Here is a 16629-nt window from a genome sequence, read left to right on the forward strand (position 1 = left end):
TAACCGGGGGATCACTGTAGCTCTGTAAATTTAAAAGAGGGTAAACAAAAGCAATCTGGTAATAACAATAAATTAAAAAGTAAAAAAAGTAGCTCAATCAGCAACTAAGCTAAAACCTATTTCTAACCCTAACCCAGGGCTCTTTAAACTTGACAGTTTTAAGACTAGTGGACTTCAACACCCAGAATTCCTGCACCAGCCATGCTACTTCAGGAGTAGGAGTTGAAGTCCACAAGCCTTAATCTTTCCAGGTTTGAAGACTCTTCTATTTCTAACCCTAACCCAGGGCTCTTTAAACTTGACAGTTTTAAGACTAGTGGACTTCAACTCCCAGAATTCCTGCACCAGCCATGCTACTTCAGGAGTAGGAGTTGAAGTCCACAAGCCTTAATCTTTCCAGGTTTGAAAACTCTTGCATTTTTAACCCTAACGCATGGGTCTTTAAACTTGAGTTTTTAGAAGCCTGGAGAGAGTTCATGCCGTTTCTCCCCCCCCCCCTTTAGCTTGCTGGCTGGCTCGTTGGCTGGATCTCCCACCCCTTATCCTTCCTCCTCCTTGTCTCCCTTTATTGCCCCATGTGTTATGCAGGGAAGCAGATTTGCTAAAGAGATCCACTTGGGATGGCAGCAGGGAAAGGAGGAGGAGGAGAGCCAGAATAGCCCACAGCCGCGGGGGAGGAGGAGGAAAGGAAAGAGCTGTCCTCCTCCTTCTCCTCCTTTCCCTGCTGCCATACCAAGTGGATCTCTTTAACAAATCTGCTTCTCTCTCCGGCTGGAGGCTTCTAAAGCCTGGAGAGAGTTCATGCCGTCCCGGTCCCCCCCCCCCCTTTAGCTTGCTGGCTCTCTCCTCCGTCTCCCTTTATTGCCCCATGTGTTGTGCAGGGAAGCAGATTTGCTAAAGAGATCCACTTGGGACGGCAGCAGGGAAAGGAGGAGGAGGAGACCCAGAATAACCCACAGCCGCGGGGGAGGAGGAGGAAAGGAAAGAGCTGTCCTCCTCCTCCTTCCCCTGCTGCCGTACCAAGTGGATCTCTGTAACAAATCTGCTTCTCTCTCCGGCTGGAGGCTTCTAAAGCCTGGAGAGAGTTCATGCCGTCCCTGTCCCCACCCTTTAGCTTGCTGGTGGGGCGCCCTCTTGTGGTGATTCAGCACCCTCTTGTGGTGACTCAAGTATAAGCCGAGGTCGGGTTTTTCAGCCCATTTTTGGGGCTGAAAAACTCGGCTTATACTCGAGTATATACGGTACATACACCCACACACACCCCACACTCACTTCAAATGATCCCTCCTCCCAACTTGTAGCAGTTATACTGTACTTAGTACTTCACTGGGTTCGTATCTCGAAAAGTTTGTTAGAAGAGGCGTTCGTAAGACGAGGTACCACTGTACTAACTTAAATGTCTTGCTTATTCTGCTACATACATAGAGTGAAAGGAACAAGAATATATATTTATTATCAAACAAAATAGAGCTTTTTCTTTGAATTCTTGTTATAATTAATGCATTATTTTTAACTGATGCAGATTTTTGAACCAATTGGGACGACATAACTACGTTACACCTACTTCCTACCTTGAACTTATTGGTTCCTTCCAACTTCTTTTGTCACAGAATCGTGATACTATCATGAAGGCAAAAAAAAGATATACTAATGGATTAGACAAATTAGCTTTTGCTGAATCTCAGGTGAATCAACACATATGTCTTATGAGAATAGCTTTGTCATTTCAAAACTCAACTGTCTTAGCTTTTTCTTTTGCTTTAATTGGATTTTGTGTAGTGCTATTTGTTTTGTTTTTAAATAAAAAGCCCTTATCACCCATTACTTGCATTTATTTCAAGAAATATTAACACATTTCTATATGGTTTGATTGTAGGGTGGGCTAAAATGTCTAGTATGTCTACCAATAAATAAATATCATTAGTTCAGAAGGTCTTCTCCAAAATTAATGAGTTTAGAAAATAATCCCAATAATGCATAATAAATGTTTTATTTCTTCTTTCTATTTTGTGAATATTAAACAATTCATATGCAACTCCCATTGGTTTCAGGTTGGTGAAATGAAGAAAGAACTTGTTAATTTGCAACCTAAATTGGAGGAAGCAAAAGTGGATAATGCAGCCATGATGAAGGTAAAAATTATAATGGCTAGGACAATGTTATTATTGTAGTGTACAATCAAATGATCATACTAATTGTAGTATTCTATTTATATGGTAATTTTATAGGTTTATGTGAGAAAATGTGTACCGTTTATGATTTGTATGGTAAACTATTCATACTGAAATGTTGGTAAATGTTCATCATTCTAATATAAATTTGTGGGGGTCAATCACAAAAATAAAGTTTTTGTTTTGCTGTGCTATGCTAGACAAACTATGGTTTAAATGATAGTGGTTAATTTACATTACTGTTAAATAAATGTCAGATGGCAAATTACAACTCCTAATGCTTCAGATCAGTTTCAAAAATATTAAGAATTATAGTAATTATTAATTAACAAGTAATGTCTTGGTATTTCTCCTGTCAGGATGTAATGTTAGCTGTCCCAATTGCCACGAGAGCTATCTATCTATCATCTATCTATCTATCTATCTATCTATCTATCTATCTATCTATCTACTTATTTACTTATTTACTTATCAATTTATTGATTGGATTTATAAGCCGCCCTTCCCTTCATGGACTCTGGGCAGCTTACAAGGATAAAATGCAATATAACTATAAAGATAAAATAATTATAAATAGTTGATTATGAACAATTAAAAAGATTAAGAAAATAAAACACAGTATAAAACTATCAATTATCACTTATTCACATTGCTCGCCGTATTGAGAACTGTCACTCACAGCCTCAGGCCTGCCGGCATAGATGTGTTTTCAGCACCTTTTTAAAGGCAAGGAGAGTGAGGGGTGGTACTAATCTTCAGTTTGGCTGACGGAACCCAGAGAAGGCTGACTCCGACCTAACCAGTCGCTGGGATATGTGAGGTAGAAGGTGGTCCCATAAATCAGTGTTTTTCAACCAGTGTGCCGTGGCACACTAGTGTGCCGCGAGACATGGTCAGGTGTGCCGCGAAGCTCAGAGAGAGAGAAAGCAAGAGAGAAAGAAAGCAAGAGAGAGAGAGAAAGAAAGCAAGAGAGAGAAAGAGCGAGCGAGAGAGAAAAAGAACTAGAGAGAAAGAAAGCAAGAGAGAGAAAGAACAAGAGAAAGAAAGAGAGAAAGAGAGAGAGAGAAAGAGAGAGAAAGCAAGCAAGAGAGAGAGAGAAAGAGAGGGAGGGAAGGAGAGAAAGAGAAAGACATAGAGGGACGTAGGAAGGGAGAGAGAAAGAGAGCAAAAAAGAGAAGAAGGAAGAGAAAGAAAGAGGGATGGAGAGAGAGAAAGAAAGAAAGAGGAAGGATGGGAGAGAAAGAAGGAGGGAGAAAGAAATAGAGCGAACGGGAGGAAGAGAGAGAATTTGTTTGTCCAAACTTTTTTTAGCCGCCCCCCTCCCCTCCCCCCCCCCCCCCGCTCAATGTGCCCCAGGGTTTCGTTAATGTAAAAAATGTGCCGCGGCTCAAAAAAGGTTGAAAATCACTGCCATAAATAATCTGGTCCAATGCCATGTAGGGCTTTATAGGTGATAACCAACACCTCGAATTGCGTTTGGAGACTGATTGGCAACCAGTGCAGGTCACAGAGTGCTGGGCTGATATGGGTGTACCCAGGGGTGGGCTACTACATGGACGGGGGAAGAACGTAAAAATGGAGCTCCACCCCAGAGCACTCAATTTGCACTGAAAGATGTTGAAAGAAAATGCAGGGCATCCTGCATAAGCCATGCCCACAGTGTGATAGTAAACATTTAGGTACACCCAACATGGTTCGCGAGGCTGTATGCTGGATCAGTCTCTGAATGTTCTTCAAAGTAGCCCCAAGTAGAGCTCATTGCAGTAATTGAGCCTTGAGGTGATGAGTGATTGTGAGAAGAGACTCCCTATCCAAATAGGCCCACAACTGGCGCACCAGGCAAACCTGTGCAAAAGCCACAGCCGAGAGATTTTGCTCTAACTTCAGCTGTGGATCATTGTCAAGTATTTGGCAGTAGCGATTTTTCCCAAGTGAAATCTGACTTTTAAAACTTTTTTTAAAAATAACACTTACAAACAATCACAACTATGTACACACAGAGAGAGAGCTTGTCCCAGTGAAAGTGGGATTATGGGTAGTCCTTAATTTACAACTGAAATTTAATCCAGAATTATAGGTCATAAATCATAAATCAAAGCATCATTGAATCTACTTTTTTGACATTTTGTCAAATTAATTATTACTTTTATGCAGAGCTTAACTTTTTTGAAATACTTTTTATATGATTACAACTATAAACTCAGATGTTCAAAACATTTACTGTATGTAAACAGTTACATACACTAAGTGTGTGCAAGAGTCTAATGGATTGTACACCTGTTCCATAATAGTTGTATGTTGACTACTGTACATTTATTTTCTAGATCATTGAGAAGGAATCTGCTGAGGTTGAAGCAAAAAGCAAAACTGTAAAAGTAGATGAGGAGCTTGCTACAGAAAAGGCCGCGGAAGCTCAGGCACTGAAAAATGAATGTGAGAGTGACCTTGCTGAAGCAATTCCAGCACTAGAGGCAGCCTTGGCCGCACTTGACACGCTGAAGGCAAGTTAAAGACAGTAAGAGCTTATGAAAGACATCTAAATTGACACTTGGTTGGAATAGCATTTTCTTGCTTACTGTTTGAAGGAGCTTTCCATCACTTATTCCATCCAGAAGATCAGAGTGTAATCCTTGATCTTTTCCAAATAGGAACAGGGAGCAGATCTATTTAAATAGGGGGCATTTTGGAAACTACAACTTGATAATATATAATATTTTAGCCTGCAGATATTACAATTGTAAAATCAATGAAGAATCCACCTTCTGGAGTTAAACTGGTTATGGCTGCCATTTGTGTCATGAAGGATATAAAACCAGAAAAAGTTGCTGATCCTTCTGGAATTGGAGGCAAGGTAAAGTAATTGAAGCAAAACAAAATGCTTCTAATGGCAACACTGACTTTAATAAACAGGAAACATATACCTAGAGCTAAATAAGATGAAACTATAGGCATGGTGAAGTTGCTTCATCAATACAGTACTTCATCTCCATGAAAACAATCTGAGTTTTTATCATATGATTATTGGTTCTATAATACATTGTTAGCACAATATTTCTATGTTGATAGGAAGAATGTCTAGAAATGAGGAATTGGAGTTAATTTATATAACAGACTCCCAGATTTTTCAATTCATTTTTTGTCCCGTTTTTTACTAAAATGTGGATTTTTCCTTTATCATCTGTTTTTACACCACTACTAGAAGCAAGCTATTCCTTTATTTCATATGTTAATATATTATATGAAGGATTAGAAGGATGTGAAGGCTGTGGCGAGGGGGGCAGTCGCCCAGGTTCGCCTGGTGCACCAGTTGCGACCCTATTTGGACCGGGAGTCACTGCTCACAGTCACTCATGCCCTCATCACCTCGAGGCTCGACTACTGTAACACTCTCTACATGGGGCTACCTTTGAAAAGTGTTCGGAAACTTCAGATCGTGCAGAATGCAGCTGCGAGAGCAATCATGGGCTTTCCCAAATATGCCCATGTTACACCAACACTCCGCAGTCTGCATTGGTTGCCGATCAGTTTCCGGTCACAATTCAAAGTGTTGGTTATGACCTATAAAGCCCTTCATGGCACCGGACCAGATTATCTCAGGGACCGCCTTCTGCTGCACGAATCCCAGCGACCAGTTAGGTCCCACAGAGTGGGTCTTCTCTGGAGCCCGTCAACTAAAAAATGCCGCTTGGTGGGACCCAGGGGAAGAGCCTTCTCTGTGGTGGCCCCGGCCCTCTGGAACCAACTCCCCCCAGAGATTAGAATTGCCCCCACCCTCCTTGCCTTTCGTAAGCTACTTAAAACCCACCTTTGCCGCCAGGCATGGCGGAATTGAGATTCTCTTTCCCCCTAGGCCTTTACAATTTTATGCATGGTATGTCTGTATGTATGTTTGGTTTTTATATTAATGGGTTTTTAATCGTTTTTATTATTGGATTATTATTGTATGCTGTCTTATTATTGCTGTTAGCCACCCCGAGTCTCCAGAGAGGGGCGGCATACAAATCCAATAAATAAATAAATAAATGAAGCTCAACATTTTTCAAAAATGTAAGATGGATTTATTTTCACACATATACTGTGCAGAGGATAGGGTTGTGAAAAGCTTTGGATTTAAGGATAAAGGGCCCCTTATGTAGCGTCTCTCAGCAATCCTTAAAACAGCTCTGTTGGTTCCTAGAAATGCACAGCTGCCACAGGATCCTGAGAAAGTTATGTTTGCTTTAAGGAATTGCCAACAGGTGTTAGCTGTGTATCCATGTGAACTCTAAAGAAGCTTTTTATCTTTGAGCCTGAAGTGCAAATTCACAGTCCTTGCTATACAGAGTCAATGATAGTTATTTTATTCCATGCAAATTCTTTTCTGCATCCTCTTATTGGATATCCTTCAAATTATACATTCATTAGAAAACCCTCTGCATTTTCCCTCTTTCTCACTATCTTTAAAAAAACAATTTAACCTAATTCTTTAACTTTCTTTTAGATTTTAGACTACTGGGGACCTAGCAAAAAACTTTTAGGTGAAATGAATTTCCTTAGAGATTTGAGAGAATATGACAAAGATAACATTCCAGTAAGTTTTTCTATATTTAAAAAATAATATAAATTGTGATTCTGTTATAGTGAACATAATAGACTCTTTATTTCTTGTCTAATCTTTAAGAACCAGCATCTCTCTACATGGAAGAAATACACCCAAATATCACACATGTGAGAATAATAATTGTCAGCCCTTTCAACCGTGGATAATCCAAGGGTAAAGTGTTGGGGGTTTGGGGATGACACTATGGAGTCAGGCAATGAGTTCCATGCTTCGACAACTCAGTTACTGAAGTCATATTTTTATAGTCAAGTTTGGAACAGTTAATATTAAGTTTGTGTGCTCTTGTGTTGTTGTGGTTGAAGCTGAAGTAGTTGCCGACAGGCAGGATGTTGCAGCATATGATCTTGTGGGCAATACTTAGATCTTGTTTATAAAAGCTAGTCAAATCATTTAGAGATTTATTACTGCTGAATCCTGTATTTCAGATGTATGTAATGTATGTTTCATATAGATATCAGTGATGCAGAAGATTCGTGCAGAATATCTAACTAATCCGGAATTTGATCCTCCCAAAGTAGCTAAAGCATCTTCTGCAGCAGAAGGATTATGTAAATGGATTATGGCCATGGAGGTTTATGACCGTGTAGCAAAGGTATTATTACCTTTTTTCCCCTTTTTATGTTGAAAATATGATTGCTTCTTTTGGAATGCAACTTGTGTTGCAACGTAAATACAAGTTTTGGAAATATACTGAATTTGAATATGGAAGTTCAGTATGCCACACTATTAATTATTACATTATTACATAGTTTAGCATAAGAGATATAGTATAAACATCTATTTTATAATTCTGCCAATCATTTTAGTCATATTTCAGTAATATTAAAATAAAGTGAAGATCTCTGGAAAAATCTGTGCATATGCATCAACGGTAAAAAATCTCATGGTAATTTCTTAACAAGAGAATAGTCTTGCAGTAATCTAACTGAAGAGCAGATCATACAGTGTTAGAAAATAGTTCTACACTCCAAATAAGAAAAGATCTACAATGGACATCAAACCTATGTCGTCACGGTGTCACATGATATATCATGACTTTTTCCCCCTTCACTAAACTGGGCATGGGCATGGCCAGTGTGTGACGCATCCGGCCCCTGAGACGCAGGTTTGATATCCCTAATCTAGAAGGAAGTACTTCATATTAATCAGAATTGAGCTGGAAGGGATTTTGGAGGTCTTCTAGTCCAACCCCCTGAACATTTTCATATTTAATCATTCTAAAACATCTTCTGTTTTTGTTTTTAAAATCATAATAATTAGATAACAATCTATATTAAATTTATTAAATAGGTGGTTGCTCCTAAGAAAGCCCGCTTAGCAGAGGCCCAGCAGTCATTAGCACATACTATGGCATTATTAAATCAGAAGAGAGCTGAACTTAAAGCTGTTGAAGATCGTTTGGAAGCATTGCAAGAAACCTTCCTTGAGAAAACTGAAGAAAAAGCCCGCCTAGAGTTCCAAGTGGATCTGTGCGCTAAAAAGCTGGAAAGAGCAGAAAAGCTGATTGGAGGACTTGGAGGAGAAAAATCAAGGTCAGAGAAAATACTTTGTATTCATTTTACCAAAACCATTATAAAGAAGAAAATACACACTTTTCAGTGATATTTAAGTGTAAACAGTATTAAAGAGTCTGCATAGTATTTACTACTTTTTTATTGTTTTACAACCTAAAATGATAGCATTACTAGTTATTGACAAATTGTTTAAAATTGATTGTTTAAATTGATTTTTTAAATTGATTCTACATGGGGCTATTTTCATATCTTACAATATCTACATAATGAAAGGTTTATTTTTAGCTTTAGTTGTATTATTTATTGTTAGTATAGTCCAGACAAACTCTCAATGTTTTATATATAAAATCTATAAAATAATAACATTCTTTCTGCAAAGGAAATATAACATGTCCTTTTCCAGGTAACTCTTTCTCTCACGCATAATAAATTTTAACAACTCTGATATAATAGGAAATAAAAATAAACCTCATGAACTATTCAATACGTCACTTCAGCTAATCTGCCCATCTTTTCCCCCTTAGATGGTCTCATGCTGCAGATGACCTCCAGAATACTTACGATAATTTGACAGGAGATGTTCTGGTATCAGCAGGGGTTATAGCTTACCTTGGTGCTTTTACTGCTGGATTTCGACAAGAATGTACCAAAGAGTGGAGCAAACTTTGTCAGGTAGTATTAGTTTATTGCTTTATTTCTAGAACATACATTGTTGTCGTCTAATAATGACTCTGTCAAAATGATCTTATGTAATGAAATGCTTTTCTAAATTTTTATTATTATTGTTGTTGTTATTATTGTTGTTATTGTTGTTGTTATTATTATTATTTATTAGATTTGTATGCCGCCCCTCTCCACAGACTCGGGGCGGCTTACAGCAATAATAAAAACAATGTATAACAAATCTAATAATTAAAAGTCACTAAAAAACCCTTATTAAAAAACAAAATATACACACAAACATACCATGAATAACTTGTATAGGCCTGGGGGGAAAGGAATATCTCACTTCCCCCATGCCTGACGACAGAGGTGGGGTTTAAGGAACTTACGAAAGGCTTTAAGTGTAGGAAACTTTCCTGGTATTGGCTATTAATCTTTCCTATTTCTCATGACTCTTACTCAAAAATGAGATTCAATTAACATGACTTATTTTAATACTCTATGTACACATGCTGAATAATAATGAATGTCAATACAAGCTTTATCTGTGCCTACAGGTGAAAAATATTCCATGTTCTGAAAACTTCTCTCTAAGTAAGACCCTTGGTGATCCAATAAAAATTAGAGCCTGGAATATTGCAGGTCTTCCAACAGATCAGTTTTCCATAGATAATGGTGTGATTGTTGACAATTCTAGACGTTGGTAGGTAACTAACATTAGGCTATTGAAGCATTCATATTGATAGTTATATTTTTCTCTTTTCTATATGTATTATTGATTGTTACCAGTAATTATTTTATGCTTACCACATTGTCCTTAGGGCAATTGAAGGAGATACAGAAGGATATATACATAATTACATGCAAACTTATGCCTCTGTACATAGAATTTTAACTACTCCTTCAGGATTGGGAACATTTTCTTGGTTGTAAAATAGCAAGAGGAATAGTACTTATATACAGTACAGTGGTACCTCGGTTCTCGAATGCTTTGGTTGTCGTACATTTTGGATACCGAACAAAATTTTCAGCAAAAATTTCCTTCAGTATCCGAACAAAAATTCGGATACCGAACAGCCACAGAAAATTTTGTTCATTATCCAAAATGTTACTGCCGGGGGCGGCTGCAATCCCGGCAGCTTCAGGGGGCTGAGGAGCTCTATAAGCGCTCCAAGCTGCAGGAAGGGTGGGGGCGGCTGCAATCCCGGCAGCTTCAGGGGGCTCCTTTCCTCAGTGCTTCATCTTGTTACAGTACCTGTAGGCAGCTACACTAACTTTCTCCTTCCCGGTGGTGGCAATGGCGGCGGCTTCCCTTCAAGGAGCAACAGCGCCGGGAACGTCAAGTGATGAAGGGAAACCGCTGGAGCCATCTCAGCAGTTGCTGCCGCTCCAGCAGCTTCCCTTCATTAAGTGACATTCCCGGCGCTGTTGCTCCTCAAAGGGAAGCCGCCGCTGTTGCCGCCACCGGGAAGGAGAAAATTAGTGCAGCTGCCTACAGGTACTGTAACAAGACGAAGCACTGAGGAAATGAGCCCCCCGAAGCTGCCAGGTTTGCAGCCGCCCTCACCCTTCCTGCGGCTTGGAGCGCTTATAGAGCTCCTCAGATTTTTTATCCCATAGGAAATAAAGAAAATAGATTTAATTGGTTCCCAGCGAGTCAACAGGGGCTGGGAACCAATTAAATCCATTTCCATTATTTCCTATGGGATAAATTAATTCAGTACTTGACCAAATCGGTTCTCGACCACACTTCTGGAACAAATTGTGGTCGAGAACCGAGATACCACTGTATACTGCTTTATAATACTTTACAGCCTTTTAAAACGGTTACAGAGTCAGCATATTGCCCCCAACAATTTTGGTTCTCATTTTACCCACTTCTGGAGGATGGAAGGAAAATGATAAATAAGAGCTCGTTTGGTGTCATGGTTAAGGCACTAAATGAAAATCAGGAGACTAGTTCTAGTCTTCTCTTAGGCATGAAGCCAGCTTGGTAACTTTGGCCCAGTCATTTTCTCTGAGTCAAAGGCAATGACAAGCCACCTTTGAAAACTGCAGAGACACTCATTCAAGCAGTTGCCAGGAGGCAAGACTGACTTGAAGGCATATATACATAGCCCTCCAAAATAGCTGCCTGGGGTAATAAATCTGCACTACTAAGTAATTTTTAACTATAATGAAGGTATACTATATTATTTAATATTACTTATTTATTTAATTTATTTAATTAATTGGATTTGTATGCCACCCCTCTCCGAGGACTAATTCAATATTTAAGTATATGTAATGGATAAAGTATAATCTTTGATTATTAATTCAGTGATATCAGAATCCATTATTTTATTAAATTCATAGATTGTTGTTGGCATATTTCTATCAATTTCCAAAGTTATCTCCTCTGACAAATGTTTATTATTAAACATTTTTAAAAACAATGCTAAAATCCTTTTTTGAATTGTTAAACTGAAATTATTAAAATGATTACTAATTTTTATACTAATAAGTTTGATGCTATTTTGTAGGCCATTAATGATTGATCCCCAAGGTCAAGCAAATAAGTGGATAAAACATTCTGAGAAAGAGAACAGACTGAGCGTCATCAAATTTACTGATTCAGACTACATGAGAACTCTAGAAAATTGCATTCAGTTTGGAACTCCCCTTTTGCTTGAAAATGTTGGAGAAGACATAGATCCTTCCTTGGAACCTTTGCTACTTAGGCAAACTTTTAAACAAGGTACAAGAAATAATAAAGGCTAAATATTCAAAGGAAATATGTTTCCTTTTTTTTGAATAGTCCGTTACATTGTTTAATGTGTCTTCTTTTTATTCCTCAAATCCTGCTTTCCAATAAACAGTTGAACAGTTTCAGTACTGTACTGTTATTTTTATTTTATAACCAAATTTGCATGCATTGCAGATTTAAACCCAAGAACCTTTTCCTTCTGTTATGTTAGTAAGAGCCATGTTGCATGCATAATATTGATTAAGATTTTGTCTGTTTTTGCTTTTCTAACTTTCAGACAAAGTATGTTGGAAAGTAAAAGTAGACAATTTGTTTCCTTGTAAGAAAGATAGAATATCCATTATAAGTAGGACTTTGACAGGTGTATTGATTCTGACTTCTATAGAATTCCTCTCTTCCTTACATTGTTGGTTTATTGTTTCTTCAATTTGTTCAGCTTTTGTATCAGGTTACAGAAAAGTCTATGCTAAAAAGATGAAATTATGGGCAGAAGAGCAGCGTCAGTTCAATCAGAATAGTAAAAAGTGTATGCATGCTAGCTAAAGAGATAATATCAGTATGTTTCTATGCTGTTTCAACATTATTCAAAAGGCAGTAAAGTGAGTTTTATGAGGAGTAAATAAAAAAAGAAGTTGGAGTTAAAGCAACATTAATAGACATCTCTGATAAATCTAATTTCTTCCTTTAATGATCCCCAACATTTGCCCTCTGAAATTTGAATGCACAGGGATTACAGGACAGATAATCCCATGGTGTGATTAGAAGGCAATTTATAAACTCTTGGATTAAATCCAGGAATGGACCAATAGTGTTAGCAAGACAAATCTAAAGAAGTACAAAGATTTATTGTATTTGGAAGGAGGTAAAACAAGGCAAAGATGCACCAGGGATTAACTGAATGAGACTGTCATGAGGTACAAGATTATCACAGAAGTAGATGACATATTTAACCAAAATGTAAATACAAACCCATATCAAATGATAAACATAATGCAGAGGTTCCCAAATTTTCCTGATTCATAGGACTTCTAGCAGTTCCCAAACTATGCGCTGTGATGCCCTAGGATCCATGGCCCACAGTTTGGGATTTGCAGGCCTAAGAAATAAAATCACGGGGGACAAGGAAAAAAACCATAATATGTATGTATTATTAACTTTATAACATTTTTCTGACCTGAGCAAGCACAGTTCTATCTACATTTGGAATCTCCATGGACATTTCCATTAGCAATTTTGGGGCTTCACTATTTTTGTTTTGTTTTGTTTAAAATGCTATTTTAAAACTAGTCGTGCAGTAGAGAAATGGAACCTTTGTTACATAAATCCAAGGGTATCCCAAACTATCATTGAACATGAATACAGTTATAATCTCTTTAACTATCACATGTTAAGCTTGCTGCCAGTTAAAGGCTATTCTATGTAGAACAAATACCTTTGTTTTCTTTAATACTAGGTGGCATGGATTGCATTCGACTTGGTGAAACAATAATTGAATATTCTTTTGATTTCAAATTTTATATTACCACCAAATTAAGGAATCCACATTATTTACCTGAATTAGCAACAAAAGTTTCTTTGCTAAATTTCATGATTACTCCCGAAGGACTAGAAGATCAACTTTTAGGCATAGTTGTTGCCAAAGAAAGGTAAGTTTTTAGATTTTCCTCGGGAAGTTTAATTCATAAATAAAATTCAATTTCATTCTTGCCTTGTTCCCTTCATAATATCCACCTCTCTGTCATGTCTCCATTCACCATTACTTTTGCTGATTGTTTAGAGTAAATTGTTTTAATTGCTAATTAACATTATCATATGCTTTCTGGGCATCTAAAAACATCAATGCCACTTGTTTTCCAGGGTGCGCTTCATAACATTCTAATGTGTTCAAAATTGTTCGCATATTATCCTTAATCTGCCTTTTAGGGAAAAATCCTAATAGTAGGTAGTAGAGATATAGGACATAGTAAACAGTAGAGATATAGGACATCCTTGCCTTGTTCCCTTCATAATATGGACCTTCTCTGTCATGTCTCCATTCTCCATTACTTTTGCTGATTGTTTAGAATAAATTGTTTTAATTGCATTAATAAATCTCTTTCGAAATCCATATTTTGAAGTTGCATTATCATAAATTGCCAATTCACATTATCAAATGCTTTCTGTCCATCTAAAAACATCAATGACATTTGTTTTCCAGGGTGCACTTCATAGTATTCTAATGTGTTCAAAATTATTTGCATATTATCCTTAATCTGCCTTTTAGGGAAAAATTCATTCTGGTCTGGTTCCCATCCAGTTCTGGTCCTCCAAACAGCTGGGATTCGAGATTTCCCCATGGGTCTACTGCAGGAAACACTTATAATAATAATAATAATAATAATAATAATAATAATAATAATAATAATAATAATAATAATAATAATAATTTATTAGATTTGTATGCTGCCCCTCTCCGAGGACTTGTAGCTCCACAACTTTGGCTACGCCCCCAAATTTAAACATAATTGTGGCCAACAAAACATTGACATAGGAACAAAAGAACCTCAAAAAGAATCCACTAACAAAAAAGGTGTTTTGTCATTTTAGGCCAGAATTAGAAGAAGAACGAAATGCTCTTATCCTTCAATCAGCTGCCAATAAGAAACAACTAAAAGATATAGAAAATAAAATTTTAGAAACATTGCAGTCTTCTGAAGGTAATATTTTAGAAGATGAAAGTGCAATTACTATCTTGGACTCAGCAAAAATAATGTCTAATGAAATTACAAAAAAGCAGCAGGTAAGAAACTTCAGATTTTGCAAATAATAGCTATATTAATGTGTTGATCCCAAAGCTGACCATAGCTCTAGTGATGCACAGCAATACTGTAATAACAGTAGCATTCTGTGTGAAATTAAGCCAACCAGATATTTAAAATTAGGACATCCCCCCCCCCAAAAAATTACCCTTTGATTATCTGCCCCAGCTGGCCAACTTATATTTTATCATAATCTGTTATGTTTTTCTGTCTATTCCCATAGAGTTACTATATAGGGGCTGCAAAATTAGATGAGCAGTAAATATCCCCAAGACTTTCTGTAGTTCGGATATGATAATTAGCCTCATGCAATTTCACGGAGGACAGTAAGAATAAATGCAAGCAAAATCTGACTTAGCTGGCCTCCAAGGTGTCTGCAGAGAAGCAAGGAAGACTGATCTGTGGGGAATAAAGAGGGAAGGGTCAAACAACTGGAGATACCAGAAGCAAGCCTTTTCGTTTTCCGTGTGTGTGTGTGTGTGTGTGTGTGTGTGTGAGAGAGAGAGAGAGAGAGAGAGAGAGAGAATGCTGTCTTTTCTTTTGTTATTTTTACCCTCACATTGGATCGATTGGTCCCTTAGGGTATTTCAGTTATCAGTCTATGTGCAATAATTAGGGGAAGTATCTTGTGGCACACTGATTATTATTTGAAATTATATATGCTGGTAAATTTTTCAATGGAGACCCAATTTGGTGTAGTGGTTAAGGCATCATGCTAGAAACTCTGAGATCATGAGTTCTAATTTCGCTGTAGGGTCAACTGGGTGACTTTGGACCATTCAGGCTTAACCTTAGTCAGGAGACAGAGAGAAATTGAAACTACTGTAACTTTTCAGAGACTTCTGAAAAACCTTGCCAAGAAAAATGCAGTGTCTTGTCCAGGCAGATAAGAATCAGATATGTAAGGGGGAAAACAGCAATTCTTAAACTTGGAATCAAACATAAGGGACTTGTAAAACTTAACACACAAGGGAAGCCAGTGTTTAAAAATCTCAGAATTTTAATACGAATCAAAAGTTTCTCTCTTCTATATCCCTAGTTATTAAACCAGACTTTATCTTCAGTGGTAATATCAGCATTTCAATTAATAGGGTGTTTGTAGAAAAAAATGTCATTCTAAAAATTTGCAATGTACTGTCACATTGTTAACCTGGATGATGGAAGGAAAGAAAGAAAGGATGGAAGGATGAAAAAGACATTTTCTTTTGAATATTCTATTGCTTCCACCCTTTTCTAATTACAAGCGCTTACTAAAAGGAATTGTTTTAGGAATCAGGGAGCTGGTAGAAACAGGGCAATGCTTTTCTGAAAAGAACATCTAAGTGGTTGTCTTCTTCTATTTAAATAATTTTCCTCTTTGGTTGAATTGCTTTTTATGTTTAAAATATTTCTTTGACTTTTAGCCTTAAACCTCAAAATTTACTGATGTAGCCAGCTTTACAAATAGGCTAGTATAAAGAAACCAATAACATTTGTAATATAATAGAAAATTCTCAACTTTTTCTGATTCAGTGTGGGTACTCATGTTTTATACAAAGACACAAATCTAATCATAGGACTTGCTGCAGCAGCTAATAAACAAGGCTGATCAATGTGATGGTATAATGCAAGAAACACTGTAGAAAGAAAAGATTTTATGTTAATAACTAAGGAATGTATTTTCTTTAGATTGCAGAAAAAACTGAAATTAAAATAGCACAGTCTCGAGAAGGCTACAGACCCATTGCAAAGCATTCATCTGTATTGTTTTTTAGTATTGCTGATCTGGCTAATATAGATCCAATGTACCAATATTCTCTCACTTGGTTTGTAAACCTATATATCAATTCTATTCATGACAGGTGAGCAGTTCAAATATTTCATTTTTCAAAATATGCTGTTTTAAGCCTATTTATAGTTGCAAGTACATTTCCCCCCCTGAAAACAGTTGTTTTTCTGTTTGTAAACATATATAATGTGTAAGCCACCCCAATTTGCTTTATAGGGGAAATGGGCAGTATAAAAAAATAATTTTAAAAATCATTTCAAGTTTTAGATAAATATTTAATAGTACCAGACGTTCTTAAGAAGTCAAGATTTTTATCTCCCTCTTTTTCTGTTTCCTTTTATTTTGTAATTACATATGCGTAGTCAGATG

The 16629-nt window shown here is 37.1% G+C and overlaps 1 protein-coding gene across 1 annotated transcript in view; it reads left to right on the top strand.

Moving 5' to 3' along the window:
- The window catches only part of DNAH12 (dynein axonemal heavy chain 12), a 114719-nt gene that overhangs the window by 74087 nt on the left and 24003 nt on the right, over positions 1-16629 (top strand). Inside the window, 13 exon segments of the mRNA XM_070738468.1 lie at positions 1523-1685; positions 2052-2132; positions 4496-4672; positions 4891-5022; positions 6652-6741; positions 7223-7363; positions 8062-8303; positions 8810-8957; positions 9506-9651; positions 11471-11685; positions 13148-13340; positions 14281-14473; positions 16161-16333. Coding sequence (XP_070594569.1) covers positions 1523-1685; positions 2052-2132; positions 4496-4672; positions 4891-5022; positions 6652-6741; positions 7223-7363; positions 8062-8303; positions 8810-8957; positions 9506-9651; positions 11471-11685; positions 13148-13340; positions 14281-14473; positions 16161-16333 — 2094 coding nt within the window.

Source organism: Erythrolamprus reginae, chromosome 2, assembly GCF_031021105.1.
Source record: "Erythrolamprus reginae isolate rEryReg1 chromosome 2, rEryReg1.hap1, whole genome shotgun sequence".
In the NCBI taxonomy this organism is placed as follows: Eukaryota; Metazoa; Chordata; class Lepidosauria; order Squamata; family Dipsadidae; genus Erythrolamprus; species Erythrolamprus reginae.